Here is a 13,969-nt window from a genome sequence, read left to right as displayed (position 1 = left end):
AATATGTTCTTAACTAGGTTCACTTTGAATACAAATGATAATGACTTTTCCAGAGGGTCCAGCGTCCTGGATGAGCTTGCTGCGCGCCGGTCTACTCTGCTGAGCGCGTTTACTTTTAATAACAGGCTTAATGATGCACTCAGGGCCTAATAACCACGTTTAGTCACAAAGAGAAAAACCAGCTACGAAATGCTTTCCCTAAAAACTAGGCTACAGGGGATCGCTGCGCTGTTTGAAAGCGTTTCGGCTCTGCCCGCGCCGGGGCTGGGCGCAGCGAGGACGGCGGGTGCTGGGATTTTTGGGGAGGGTTTTGGAGCAGCTGACAGGGAGCCCTAGATATTGGGGATGAGGGATTTGAGCTGAATCTGGCTTCGCCTCCTCCCACCCGTGGCTGGATTTGGGGAGAAGGATGGGGTGGGACGCAAAGGGAGGTGGCTGTGGGCATCGCGGGGCGCTCGCCGGCGGAGACGTGCCGGAGGGGAGCGCGTTTGAAAATCACACCCACCACTTGTTAAAAAAAAAAAAAAAAAAAAAAAAGCAACACAAAACCACCACCACAACCCCAACTCCTACCTCCAGCTCCCCAGCAGCAAGAAATGCAATCAAATCAAGCAGCAGCTGCTCTCATGCCGGATCAAGCCATCGCCACCAGCCCTTTGCTGGGCTCTGTGGGGTCGGGGACAGGCGGGACCCCTTGGCACATCCAACCTGGCGCAAAGATGCTTGTGCTAGCAGAGCCCTGGCTCCCCAACACGTGCCTCCAGGCGTCCCCATCCCTGCTGTGTCCAGACCTGCCAGAGCCCGGGGCCGTGGCTGGACCTGTGCAGCCTCACACAGCAAGGGGATGCTCAGAGCCACCTCTGGCACAAGCTGAGACTGTTTTTCCACGTTCTGCCACTTGTTGCCTGAGATAAAAGGGTTTTCTGGCAAAGCTGGCATTCCCCCCGGCATACGCTTCTCCCCCCAGGCTGTGAGCATCCCAGGGTGCCCAAATTGCCCCAAAACCCTCCCAAATGATCCTAAATATAACCGCGGTGGATCTCGCCAAACTTCAACCCCGGCTGCAAGAAAAACACTTGCAAGGCTTGAACCCGCTCTAATTTGTATGCCTCCTGCCCCGAGGCCCACACGGAATCCAATAGCGTGTTGTGCATAAAAAGATGATGCCAAAGATAACCCTATTGCTAATAATAACCGTGGAATCCGTCCCCGTGAACGGGCCCCATTGAGTGTCTGAACACAGGCATTCCTCGGTTAGGTTTTCTCTGCCTACAAATATTTCGTTGGAGTCTTTAAATACTAATCACGGAATTCAGGTGAACGCTTTTTATCTTCAAAGCGCTGCAGGAAAAAAAAAAATATTTAATTAATTCATTAATCAAAGATAATTAAAGGGCACCAAATACGCCTTCCCAAGCGCGGGAGCCAGCCGGCACAGCGCAAAAGCTGTGGTGGGGACTCGGAGCATCGCTCCGACGCGAGGCTGATCTTCCCGGAGCGGTGCCCAGGGCCGGATCCTGCTCGTTACCGGCAGCTCCGCTCAAGCTGTCGGCCTGACATGTGTTAGGCTGTGTGTCTGCCGCGCAGGAAATAGGGTTTGAAGCTCACAGCCAGGAGCACAAGCTCCACTTGAGGCTTTAATGAAGCTGGGATTGAGTGGCGAGGGTGGTTCAGTGAAGCAGTAAATGCAAACACATTATCACCTGAGAACTCGCTCCAATTTCACACCAATTAACTAGGAATGAGAGACGAGGGCTGGGGCTGGCTGCAGAGATGGCTGATAATCCCGGGAATGGGCAGAAAAGGCTGGTACGGAGGTGCTTGTGCCAAAAGGAGTTTGTTAGATAATGCCAGGCCCCGCAGTTTTGTCTGGGGGAGCGAGCACGTCATTACTGGAGCTGCAAAACAAACGTTTGCAGGAATATGGGTGTCTGTGAGGGCAGTGGGGGTGGGAGGTAACACAGCGATAGGTGACTGTGTCACCCCTTTGCCAACGTGTCCCACAGCAGGGACAGGGAGCCCCTCAGGATGCCCAAATCTGGCTTTGGGTGGGTTTTAGGTCCAGCACAGTGCCCACAGCTGTAGCTCTACAAGTGCTAAGCAGGTCCCCACAACGGTGCCATGAGGCACCCTGCAATCAGCAGCTTGAAGGAGAGCAAGTTCTTGGCTTTGGCTGAAATCTCATCTTCGTTTTAAAATACAGAGTCTACCACAAACGCGGGGACAAGAGCCCCTTGCTGGGTTCCACGCTGGCTGGAGACCTCAAAAACAAGCAGGTGGCCTCCCTTAAAAATTGGGGAGAGGGTTTCTCCAGCCGTGGAGGATGGATAGCCAGAAACGGACCAGGATTAACCACTATTTCCTTAAAAAAAAAAAAAAAGTCACATGGTTCACCTCACTGGGAGCGCTGGGGCTGAGCGAAGGTGCCCTCGCCCCTTGCAGCTGCCCACCCTGCCCAGTCGGTGGGCTGGGAAGCGACAGCTTGGCTCGGGGACAAACCTGCAAAGGGATTTAACCCTGCACCCAGGCTGGGGGATGCTCCCCCTGGGGTACCCCACTTGCTCCGGGGCAAATCTCCTGTATCCTGCACAACGGTGCGCTCAAACCCCGGTGCGAATCCACGGGGCTCTTCCTGCTCGCTGCCTCCAGCCTGTAATTATCTTAAAGGCAACAATTAAAACTCCTGGACGCACGTGATGGGCTGAGGGAGCACAGCGCGGCTAATCCCCGCGAGCAGCCCGGAGGCTGGGATGGCTGCACCCCGCGGGGAGCTGGGGACGGAGCCCGAGCGGTGCCACGGGCAGCAGGAGGGATCCCCACTGCAGCAAAGGGCCCCGTCCCCATCCCCGCTTTTGCTTAAAGCTCTGCTTTAAACACTGGTGGAGAAAATGCCATTTTTCCACGTCGAGATGAGGTTTGGCATGGTTAGGTCCTGCTCCTGATAGTGCTGCGTTCACACACACGTCCTTCTGCCTCTCCTGTCCCATCCCTGAGCACAGCATCCCACTGATGCTTCGTGTTCATGTGCAAACACCTGGACATTGTCTGCCCCAGGAGCTGCAAAGCAAAAGCAAGGTGATGGAGAGTGCAGAATCACGTGAAATACCCTTGTCCTCCTGCGCTCACTGCTCCTGATCTTTTTTTTTTTTTTTTTTTTTTTAACAGGAATCGTTATTTCTTCGTTTTTATTTTTCTGAAAGCATCACCCTCCCGCAGCCAGGTGATCGTAATTCTCCGTTCCACCTCCTCTCTTCACCAGCCCCCTTGCTCCAGCAAGGCCCCACATTTCACCCCCATCACCTTTTCCCCCAGTCAGGTATGGCGGACTTGAGGAAGTAAAAAAAAAAATCATTCAAGACGAGGTGCTGCTTTTGCTGGATGCGGTGTTTTAAAGGTTTCTAAGATTTCCAAAATTTCTAAACAACCTGCTTTGCTTCCTTTCCCAAATATTAAACATAATTTTAGCCCTTTTGACTAAAAATGAGTAATTGGGGCTTCAAAATAGATTGGAAGGGGGAGGGAGGAAGGCAAGGCTCAGATTATTTTTTTTTATTTTCTGATCAAAACCAGCTTATTTTTGGTGGAAAAAAATATTTTATCAGAACCCAAACAAATCCAAATTCCTTTTCAATTAAATATGTAATTTCTAAATGCAAGCTAGCTTTTTTTTTTCTCCTTTCATTTTTTTTTCCCTCTCTCCTTCCTTCCTAAAACGCAAATAATCAGGAAAAGTCCTCTCCTGAGCCCTGTCTGTGTCCCCAGATCCTGTCCTGTGCCCTGTAAATGCCCGTCTGATGGCATGAAAACCTCGGGGAAGACAAAGTTATGGGGCTGGGGACACAGAAAAGGACATGGCAAATTCAGCTTCATCTAGCTGCAAAAGTGAGTCTTGGCACCCAAAAGGGCTGTGGTGGTTTTCTGGGAAGGATGGGAGCTGTCACCATCCCAAACTGGGGACATTTTTGCAGGGAGGCAGTGTGGCTGTCAGAGATGACCTGCAGATTTGTCATATGGGCACTGCAGACCTCAGGTTATAAATGACAGAAATGCAACCTCCTGTTGCATTTCCATACAAATACACACATGCAGCTGCCATCTTCCACACTGTCAATGCTGCGTTGAATTCTCTTCAGCATCCCTATTGATCCCCACGAAGCCTCTTTGCCTCTAGGGGCAGCACTAACATCAGGTGGAGGTGCTGTTCAGCATCGTGGATGGCTTGAGAGCTTTATTTGGGGGTTGCCTTCTCTCCTGTCAGCATCTGACTTTTGAATTTGCTTTGCCAGAGAGCGTGTGTGCCGAGTTTCTCGCTGAGGCCAGGGAGGTGAGAGGGTGAGAGGGTTTCCCCAGCACCCCGAGCTGCGAGATCAATATTGGCCACAGGAGCAGCGCCAGGACGGGGACTTACACCACTGCTTTCACAGCAAGGGTGAAAAAAAGCTCCCGAGCGAGGAGGAGGGATGGACTCTTATCTCCAGATCTTCACATCAAGACGTTCACAAGCCAACAAGTTGCTGGGCTCGATGAACACGGCAGCGTGGTATTCAGCAGCCTGCCTCGCTCCGGAGATCAAGCAAAGCCATCTCCTCCGCCTTTAAAATGTATGAAGCTGGAAAATCTTAAGGGCATATAAACTTACTTTGATTGCAGGGCTGGTATCTTGCAAGTCGCATTCCTTTAATTTCCTTTAGCTGGTTGCTTTCCCCGTGAAGGACAAGCACAGGGTGGTGAGTTTTCAGTGGAAACTGGTTTTGCCTCATTTTCCACTTCTCTCCTGCTACAAGGAAAGAAGTGCAGAGCTCCGGAGGCCTGCCTGCCTCTTTCTATGCAGACAGAAAGGGCTGGGTGTCTGTGTTTAATTACAGCCTGAAAGAACTGCATTTAAAAGACAACAGCAAGCTATTTAATTAATACTTATCATTAGCACACATAGGAATGCCTAGCAGCAAATTGCAACAACAAAGCAACCCTCTTTTTTTTTTTTTTTTTTCCTTGCACTTGGGATAAATTAATTTAAGGGAAAAAAAAAAAGAGTAAACAAACCATTTGCACCAGATTTGAGATGACTTTTCATGGAGTGGGAGTACTGGTGTAGTAGCTATTATCCTAGGACAGCCGAGATCTATAGGAGCAGGCCTTTCAATCTCCAGCTCTCCTGGCCAAGCAGCTTATCTCCATTTATCCATCTATCTATCTTTCTATCTCGGCATTTACACCAGGCTCATCCCCATGTCTGAGCGCCTACTTGTCTTCATACCTGTCCATAAATTACACAGCGCCCCCAGGGTATTATAAATAATAATTCAAACTCCCAAACCTTCAGAATGCTGGTTTAAAGAATTGGCTTCTCGTTCACCGCGCTGCGGGCTCCTCCCTCCAGCCCATAAAGGGAACGCTGGAGGAGGACGTGACGCCCCGTTCAGCTGAGGAAATGCCCCAAAATCAGCCCCGTGTGCGGGAGGAACAGGGCAGGTGCCCATGAGCTGGTGGATGGGGATGGACAGAGGCTCTGTTTGTGGGAAATAGTATCCCCATCCTCAGCCCTTTGTGGATTTGTATATGCTCCCTTGTTTTAGTGTGGCCAGCCCTGCAAACAGCCTGTTGTCCCATGTCCTTGTTTAATTAATAGCACTTTTAATGGCACTATTGATGATTGGAGAGACAAAACAACTCCATCCCAACACCCTACATCTCCATCCCAACAAGCTACCTCTCCCCACGAGGTACTCAGGGTTTAGGAGCAGTTGTCCCAGCCATCTCCCTTCTGTGTCCCAGCCTCCACGGATCATCCCTGGTGAGACTCTTGGTCCCCCTGGAGGATAATTGCATACCTGTGGGCATCATCACCTCCTCGGACACGTAGGTCAGCTCTGCTCGAGGTGCAGGACCTGAAACTGGTGTTTTTGCTGGAGATAAGGGTGAGGGGCTGAGGTACGAGTTGAATTATTTCACAGGTCTGGCCTGGATTTGTGCACGGCTCTGGATGGCACAGAAATGATGTCTTGCCATGCCCAGAAGCACGCTGAGGAGCCCTCAGCACCTCTCAAGGATGGTGAGGAGGCACCACCAAGCCAGCACCATCCACTTTTCTGCACGGTTATTCCCTGCCACTCAGACAGAGACCAAGGAGGAGCAAAACGAGCTCCGAGCACTCATTTTGGGGCCAAAACAGGAGCAAAAGCCCCAGTATGGGAGCACCAAATTCTACGAGCAGCCCGTGGGACCTGCTGGGAGCTGTCCCCAGCCTGTCCCCACAGCAGGACCGCGCTGAGCAGCAGCGCATTGCCCTCTGCAGGGGTGCAGCATCCCTGCACGCTGTGCCTTCCCCCTCTGTCCTCAAGAGGAACAGGCTTTCCCAGCCTCCAGAGCCCTAAGAGAGGTTTCACAGTGTCCTGCCCTCAAAACAGCTGGAACTGTACCCCTACCTTAAAGGACATTTAGGAATTAAGCCCCCTTCCACCTCCTGCCCAGGACCAGGTCCCTAGCTGGATGTTTCAGGGATGGGAGAGGAGCGAGGGGACACGCTTGCCTCTTGCTGTTCCGTTTCTGCTCCATTTTTGCTCCATTTCTGCTCGCCGACACACCAGATTTCGGTGGGATGCAAGCCCGGCCCCCCTCACCCCGTCCTCCCCGCCGCTCCTGGCCGGCCGGATTTGCAACCTTTCGCTTGGATGCGGAGCTGCCTGCAATTTCGGGCCTCTCCCCCCTCACGGGGCGTCTAAAGCTATGATTAAGAGCTAAATTACAGCCGGGCAGCCGGCCCTGTCCGAGAACCGCAAGATTTGGGGGAGGCGACTACTCAAGGCGGTGGAGTCCGACTAGAATAACGTGCAGCAGAAGGCAAGGAGCAGCTGACCACAGGGTTTGAGCGGGATGGGGGCGTTCTCACCTTCACCACTGTCATTTATAGGGACTTGATGGCTTGGCCTGGAGGCTGTGCAGCATTAGGAGCAAGGCTGATGCTGCGCTGTTGCTTAAACAAGAGGCATTCTGCTGTCCTTCTTGTATTATCTTTAAATAAACTGGTTCCTGCAGCAAAAAGAAAGGACCTCGTTTTTGGGATGGGGGCAGCCTCGGTAGAAGTATGGTTCCCTTCCTTCCAGCAGGGTTTCACGGGGAAGGGAGCATCGGGCTGCACTGAGGGGCAGAGGAAAAGGCAGCCCGGGTGCCAGCACGGCAGCTCGCAGCCCAGGCAAGGCTCCCCGCACATTCTGCAAAACCCCACACTGATTCACTTCACAGCATTCACTTTTACCCCGCTAAATGCCACTAAACCTTCAAATTAACCCTCCCATTACGGGACCTCCTTTGATGTCAAAGGGGAATTTTTTTTCTTTTTTTTTTTTTTTTTTGATGGCAAAAGGGGATTTTTCCCCCCCGGTGTAATTATTCCCATCTTATTTTTTTTTTTTCCTTTTTAGGCACACGAGATTCCTGCCAGATGCATGACTTGTGGAGGCAGCTCCCACACGAGGTATTTATATATTTATATGTGTACGATGGGAACGTGGTATTGAAAGCCCAGAAGTTTCAGTCTGAAGATAAGGGGAATTTCCCATTTCCTAGTTGTTTCAGTGGAAGTTGCCCGGGAAGAACCTGCAGCAGGACTCGGACCCAAAGCTGCGAGATACAGCACCAAAAAGCAGCGCTGGTGGCTGACACCCCTAAAATAACCATGCCCAGGGACAACACCCACTACTTACTGCTATTATATGAAGTTTCCATGGTCAGGGATGACCCCTGAGAGCAGATCCACTCCAGCCCTGAATTCATCTTATTCAAACATCTTATTCCCAAGGCCAGCACAGGGCTGCAGCTTCAAAACCTTTAAGTTTTTAAGTCTTTAAAAGACGTTTAGATGTAGAGCTTAGGGATATGGTTTAGTGGGGACTGTTAGTGTTAGGTCAGAGGTTGGACTCGATGATCCTGAGGTCTCTTCCAACCTAGAAATTCTGTGATTCTGTAACCCCACGTTTTGTAGGGCCGATGGTCCCCAGAGTGCCCAGGAGGCTCCCATGGGACATCTCTCCTTGGAGTTTGAGGTAATTAATTGATGTAATGCCCACAGCTCACCTCCAGTTTTTACTGGAACAGAAAACATGTTTGTTACCTCCACCAAGAGGCTGCTCAGGAGAAAACCATGATGGCTCAGCAGTGACACCTGGCAGTACTCCTTCAGGTGGGTCTCGAACAAGATGTTCAGGGCCAGAGCCACCGAATAATGTTCAGGAAGGTGATGATTGTGGATAATTTTAAGGGAGCTTCCTGTGATGGCCGGTAATGATGGAACAAATAGGTTTCTTCGGCGTTTCAATCAGCTTTCATGAATTCATAGGAAAAAGAGGGTATAATTACAGAGCTATTTTCTGAAAATTTTGTGAAATAGTCCACATAATTCAGTGGCAAAGTATGTTCTGTGAATAATTCATTGTACAGAGAGTGTAGGCTCCTCAGCCAGTGTAACACAGGAGCAAGAATTCCTGAGAATGGAGAACGAGCCCTGGGAGGCACCACCAGCCACATCCCCAGAGCTCAGCCCTGCGTGACGACCTGCCCAGCACCTCCCTGCAGTCCTGGGGTAACAGACCCACCCTGCTGTGCCTCCCAGCGCCGCACCACGGCTGCAATGTGCTCCCGGAGCACTTGTGCCCAGTCCTCCCCCCGCTGCAGGGCCGTGGAGTGGGTCTCCATCGCCGTCAGGGCAGTGATTTCGGGAGGGAGCTGGGGAACCAGGCCCGCTCGCAGCACGGCGTCCTGAAATTTGGCAGCGGAGGCTGACGCTAAGCAACACCGGGGCATGCTGAAAAGGAAAGAGAAGCGAGAAAAGCTTTTGAAGCAAGACAGCCCCGAGCTGGAGGTACAGGAGAACACGTGGGGAAGATGCTCTCATCCCTAACACACCGGACCGTGGCTGTCCTCGTGCAAGTTCCTACCTGCTGGCACAGCTGTCCAGCTGCGAGTAGTGGTAGTGAGCAGCCACGGCTGTGTGGGGGCACAGCAGGCACTGGTTCTCCTCCCAGCAGCGCCGCATGGCTCGCACGATGTCCTCGTCAGATGCCGAGCTTGAGCGCAGAGTCTCGGAGAGCTGCAGGAAGGGAAACAAAGGTTTGCACCGGGCATCATCACCGCACGCACTTCCCTCGAGGGAGCCGATACCACGGGCACCCGGCAACGCAGGATTAGGGAGGCTGGAGGCTGCAATTGGGGTGCGGGTTCCCTTGGGGAATAAAGAAAAGGGGTGGCTGCTGAAGGTGAGAGAGGGGCATTTTCCAGCACTGCCTTCTACCAATTTTTTTAATAATGTATTTTTACGCTATTTTGCATATAAATGTAATTGTGGACCCAGCAGACCCATTCCCCAACACCACGCTCACTTTGTGCCAGCACCCACTGCCCAGTCCACCACGGCCTGCCTCAACGCACAGCCAATGCTGGCACTGGAGTGGCCAAAAGGAAGGGGTGGTGGCTTCATATCCTACCTAAAAGGTTGCAGGTGTTTTTAACTAATTTTAAAAAGAAAGTGTTTATTTTAAAAAGAAAAAATTAAATAAAAACCACCTTTTTATTAACATCTCCATGCACGTGCACTGATATAAAGCTCTTCCGTCTTAACACTTCCACTTTAGCTTGGAAACTCTCCAACATGACTTTTATAATTCTGAAAATGAGTTGAGAACGACTGATAACAGTAACTCCCCTTACATGCAGAGGCACAGGCACGGGGACTGACCTTCCTGTGCAGATCCTCCGGCAGCTTCAGGCTTTTCGATGCGGTGAATTGTTCCATCAACGTTTTCACCAGGTGGCCGTCACAGCCTGACAGCAGCCAAAGGATCCTCTCCACATTGCAAGGCTCCTGGGATGACAAAGGCAATCTGTGAGCATGGAAACGCGTCCGTCTGTCTCGGGGAGAGGAGCTGTGTGGGTTTTCTGATGTCTGATTAGGGTTGAGGTCCTATTGCTACCTTTTTCTTGGAGAAGGCTTGCGTCTTCTCCCTGGCCTTTGCATCCTCTCCCCGCACAGCTACGTCCCCAAGCCTTGTCTTTGGGAACTCGATATCCTTCAGACCTCTGACCTGTCAGAGCAGTCTGGCAGTGACCATCAGATTAAAAAAATAATAATAATAATGAGGGGACAACTAATAAACTGATGACAAGACCACATCTGTATGATCACCTTGAGGAAACGAAGCTAATAACACACCATGCGTTCGAGAACCAGAAATATCCAGCTGTTCACTTCGTGTTGCAGATGCTGCTGTGAATCACGCAGCTCCTATGAGACTTAATGAGACACTCAGCTCCCTGCAGGGCTGCCCGATAACCTTTATGAACATGTAAGGCACATATAGGGCCTGACAGGTCTGTATGGCTATGTAGCAACTGGTGTTGCAACACAGCAGGAAGGCTCAGTGCAAGGCCATTCAGGAGGGTCCCGAACAAATTTTGCTGCTCCCTGTCTCATTCCCACACGCTCAACAAGCACCAAGAAACATTCATCCAAGTGGTTTTGCTGAAACATTTTGTAGGGACAGACACAAGGGACACCAAACCAGGTCCTCATCATCACATCTATGGGGTTGTTCCTACGTTGCAGCCAAGTGCTGGTTTTGGCTGAGTTCTTTACCCCTTTTAAGAGCTGACAGCACCTGTGACCTTCTGTCTCTCCATCCTGTCCTACCTTGAGAGTGATTAGGACTTACTCAGCCTTCGTGTCCTTATCTGGGTGGCTTAGGGCTCCATTCCTGTTCTTCATCTTCCCACCATTATCTCCCAGTGCCTTCAGCCTGTAATCTGCACTGCAGCCTGGGCGTAGCCTGCCCTTTGCTTTAGGCTGTCCCCTGGTTTGGGGCTGTCATCTGCTTCCTGAGCTGGGTGTCCTGAGCAGGACGTGTCAGCACGCTAGGACTTCGATGACCAGGGGCGCCTCCAGCATCTTTCTCCTGCTGTCCCTTCTTCCCTCCTTCCTTCTGCTGCTCCCACATCCAGCACGAACTACCCCTTGATGTGCTGAGCTATGGAAAGGTTTGCATGGATGCGTCAACGTGAGCTAACAATGACATCCCATGCAGCTTTGGAGAAGGACAGGCAGAGGGATGGAGCTGTTCAGCTTTTTGGGGACCTCTGGACATCACCTCACCCAGCCACCTCCCCTTCCCACCCCAACATATGCCAAGAGAGGAGCCCAGCCACCCTTTGAGACCTGAGGAGCCACACAAATTCATGCCTCAGGATGAAATTCAAGCTGTAGGCCACAATAGTCCAGTGACCGGAGCACAACAACTTATTCTCTGCAAAGCATGGCAGTTCCTCCAGGCTCCCAGGTCCTCCCAGTGCATTTGAACAGCTTTTAGAAAATCCAAGTAGCTTAAGGCCACGGTGCTAAAACACCAATTATTTCAGACCTTGGTCACTTGTTTGGAAGCAGATCCAATCCCCGTGGATCACAGGGTAGGTATGAAAGAGTATTTGCTGTTATTATTTGCTGGTATTTGCTTCCAGGCATTTGCTTTCTGTCCTTCCATGACTTCTCATTTCTGATGCCTTTGCCTGCTGGGACTTGTTCTGCTCTGCACAAATTGCAGACAGCTACAGAGGAGGCATTTCTTCTGGGCTACTCTACCTTCCTTCCTTCTTCTCCTGCTCTTGGTGGAGCCTTTCAGAAGCACCAACAGAACCCTTAGAAAAGCATAAATCCTGCCACATCCCAAGCGTCATGGAGGTTTTGAGAAGATTTCCCTCTTCCTAAGCTTACACAACAAACCCCCAGAAGCCCAGCACTGAATGAGGAAGATTACAAAGTCAAGCCCTGAAAAGTAAGGTGGTGTATCTCAGCTCAGCAGTCTGCAGCATAAAGGCTCAGCCTGAGTCACAGCTCTCAATGCATCACTGAGAGGCATTGCCAGTGGCAGAATTATGGTCTTATAAACCACGTGTAACAAAGTACAAGGAAAAAATTATGAAAATATGTAATGTTCAGTATTTTCCTATTTGTACCAATTCATGATGTACCTGAATATCCATGGCTGGTGCTAACGTAGCCTTCACGTGCTCTGACGCTGAGAAATCTCCGTGCTGAACAGCCCTGTGAATGATGTCGTTGCTGTTAACCACAGCAACCAGTTGAATTGGAAGACCCATCTTCTGGGCAATACAGCCAGCTTTAAAAAAAAAAAAAAAAAAAAAAAGTGAAAACATGCATGCATACTTGAAAAATAAACATTCAAAGGAGATTTAGCAAGGAAGTCACTTTATAAATAGATTGGGCATCTGGTTTAGAAGTAGCCACAAACAACAAACCCTCATAAACTCCCAGACACCTATCTTAAATGCTTTGGTAGAACCCCAGAATATAAAATCCTGGGACACAAAACTCCTAACAAACCAGTCCAGGAAAATCTCCAGATTTGAAGATGGATGAGCAGAGGACTAAGAGGTCAGGCAGCTGCCATTCACGCAAGAGAGATGAAGTTGTGGGGTTCCTGCAGCTTATTAATACTGCCTCAGAAGGGTGGCCTGGAAATACAGTGAATGCAGTTGAATGCATCAAATCCTGCACTGCTTTCCTAATACTGTGGTGCACCTATTTCAGAGTGGAGGCAATCAAGAACTTGAATTTAAAAGGCCAGATTATGCAATTAGGAGTGGTTCTCTTGACTGTGCACTACCGTCTAAACCAGAGTAGGATCAGGCATGACTTCACACTTTTGTTAAAGTCTTACTGTGGGTCCTATTCCTTGAGTATTTTCCCTCTTTTCTGGACCAAACACATTCTGCTCTCTTCTAACGTGCGCATCCTCAAGATAGCTATGTCACCATCAAGGGGTGGTTTGGGATTTTCTGCACCTTGCAAATCATCAGTGACACCTGAATGAGTAATAACCATACATGAGTAATAAATGTAAGGGCTTCTGAAGAAATCCTACCAGCGAGTGGGTGTTTTAATAAACAGCAATACCCAGCATTTGCAAAACGCTTTTAGTCCATAGGTCACAGAACACTCTCTCTCTTCCCTATCTAACCCATCTTTTTTCCCTTCACCTGTGATATTTCCTCCTCCTCCTGTTGGCACAACAATTTCCACCACTGGCAGCGGGGTGGTATCCAGGGACGGGGCACACTGAAAGTAAGCGTAGAAGTGGTGAGCAATCTGCACCATAATCCTTGACCAATTGACCGAATTCAAGCTCATCAGATTGTATTTTCTGGAAAAATCGACATCAGCGAACAGCTCCTTGATCACCTCATCGATTTGATCGGAGTTCCCATGAGCTGTCAGAAAGAGAAAGGAAAGATTAGATCTACTGACATCAGCGCACCAGGCACAAAGTATTTCTGCTCAGAAATAAGACCAGAAGGCAAATTAGGAAGGCAAATGCTTGCATCTCCTGTGAGATGTCAAGGTGAGACGTGGCTGAATGGAAAAGTTCATGGCGCAGCTCAAATGCTCCGTGCTGATACGCAGGGAGGACACAGTTCGGGGTGTGAATCACCCGTGAAGGTGAAGGAAGGGGTCACCTTTGATCCCTTTAGTTCCAAGAAATGGTGTTGAATCCAGTGCAGCTGAACACCAACTGACTGCATGGAGACAGCTTTAGTCTGAGGCTGGGAGAAAAGGAAGCCTTGAACCACTTGAGCATCAAACTGGGAACACGTGCTAAGAGTTAGCCAGACATCTGGGCACAGTGACCACCATAGAAGCGACCTGGCTGGCTGCAGCTACAAAAACAGCAGCCCCCAGAGACTGTCAGGGTCATGGTTTCAACACAGCAGGGCCACAACACAGACAGTCCAACAGCAATACCAACCAGCAAAGACATGGACGTTGTCTTCAATGACAGTGGTCATCTGAAGTTCCTGTATCTGCGTGCAGAGCCCTTTGGGCAGCAGAACAAAGATGTCCATGTTCTGCTGGCCTCTCACACTCTCGATGGCCGAGCTTCCTGTGTCCCCTGAAGTCCCTGTTTCA

The 13,969-nt window shown here is 50.3% G+C and overlaps 1 protein-coding gene across 1 annotated transcript in view; it reads right to left on the bottom strand.

Annotated features, from left to right (window-relative positions):
* Positions 1-13,969, bottom strand: part of THNSL2 (threonine synthase like 2) — a gene marked incomplete at both ends in the record, with an annotated part of 75,812 nt that overhangs the window by 60,476 nt on the left and 1,367 nt on the right. Inside the window, 8 exons of the mRNA XM_084286546.1 lie at positions 5,832-5,906; positions 8,074-8,265; positions 8,592-8,800; positions 8,934-9,085; positions 9,731-9,856; positions 12,013-12,161; positions 13,042-13,272; positions 13,809-13,961. Of these exons, the coding sequence (XP_084142672.1) occupies positions 5,832-5,906; positions 8,074-8,265; positions 8,592-8,800; positions 8,934-9,085; positions 9,731-9,856; positions 12,013-12,161; positions 13,042-13,272; positions 13,809-13,961 (1,287 nt within the window). The remainder of the gene's footprint in view (positions 1-5,831; positions 5,907-8,073; positions 8,266-8,591; positions 8,801-8,933; positions 9,086-9,730; positions 9,857-12,012; positions 12,162-13,041; positions 13,273-13,808; positions 13,962-13,969) is intronic.

Source organism: Netta rufina, assembly GCF_964035555.1.
Source record: "Netta rufina genome assembly, chromosome: 4".
NCBI classification, from domain to species: Eukaryota; Metazoa; Chordata; class Aves; order Anseriformes; family Anatidae; genus Netta; species Netta rufina.
The sequence above is the reverse complement of the archived record's forward strand: the minus strand, read 5'-3'. Positions and strand labels throughout refer to the sequence as shown.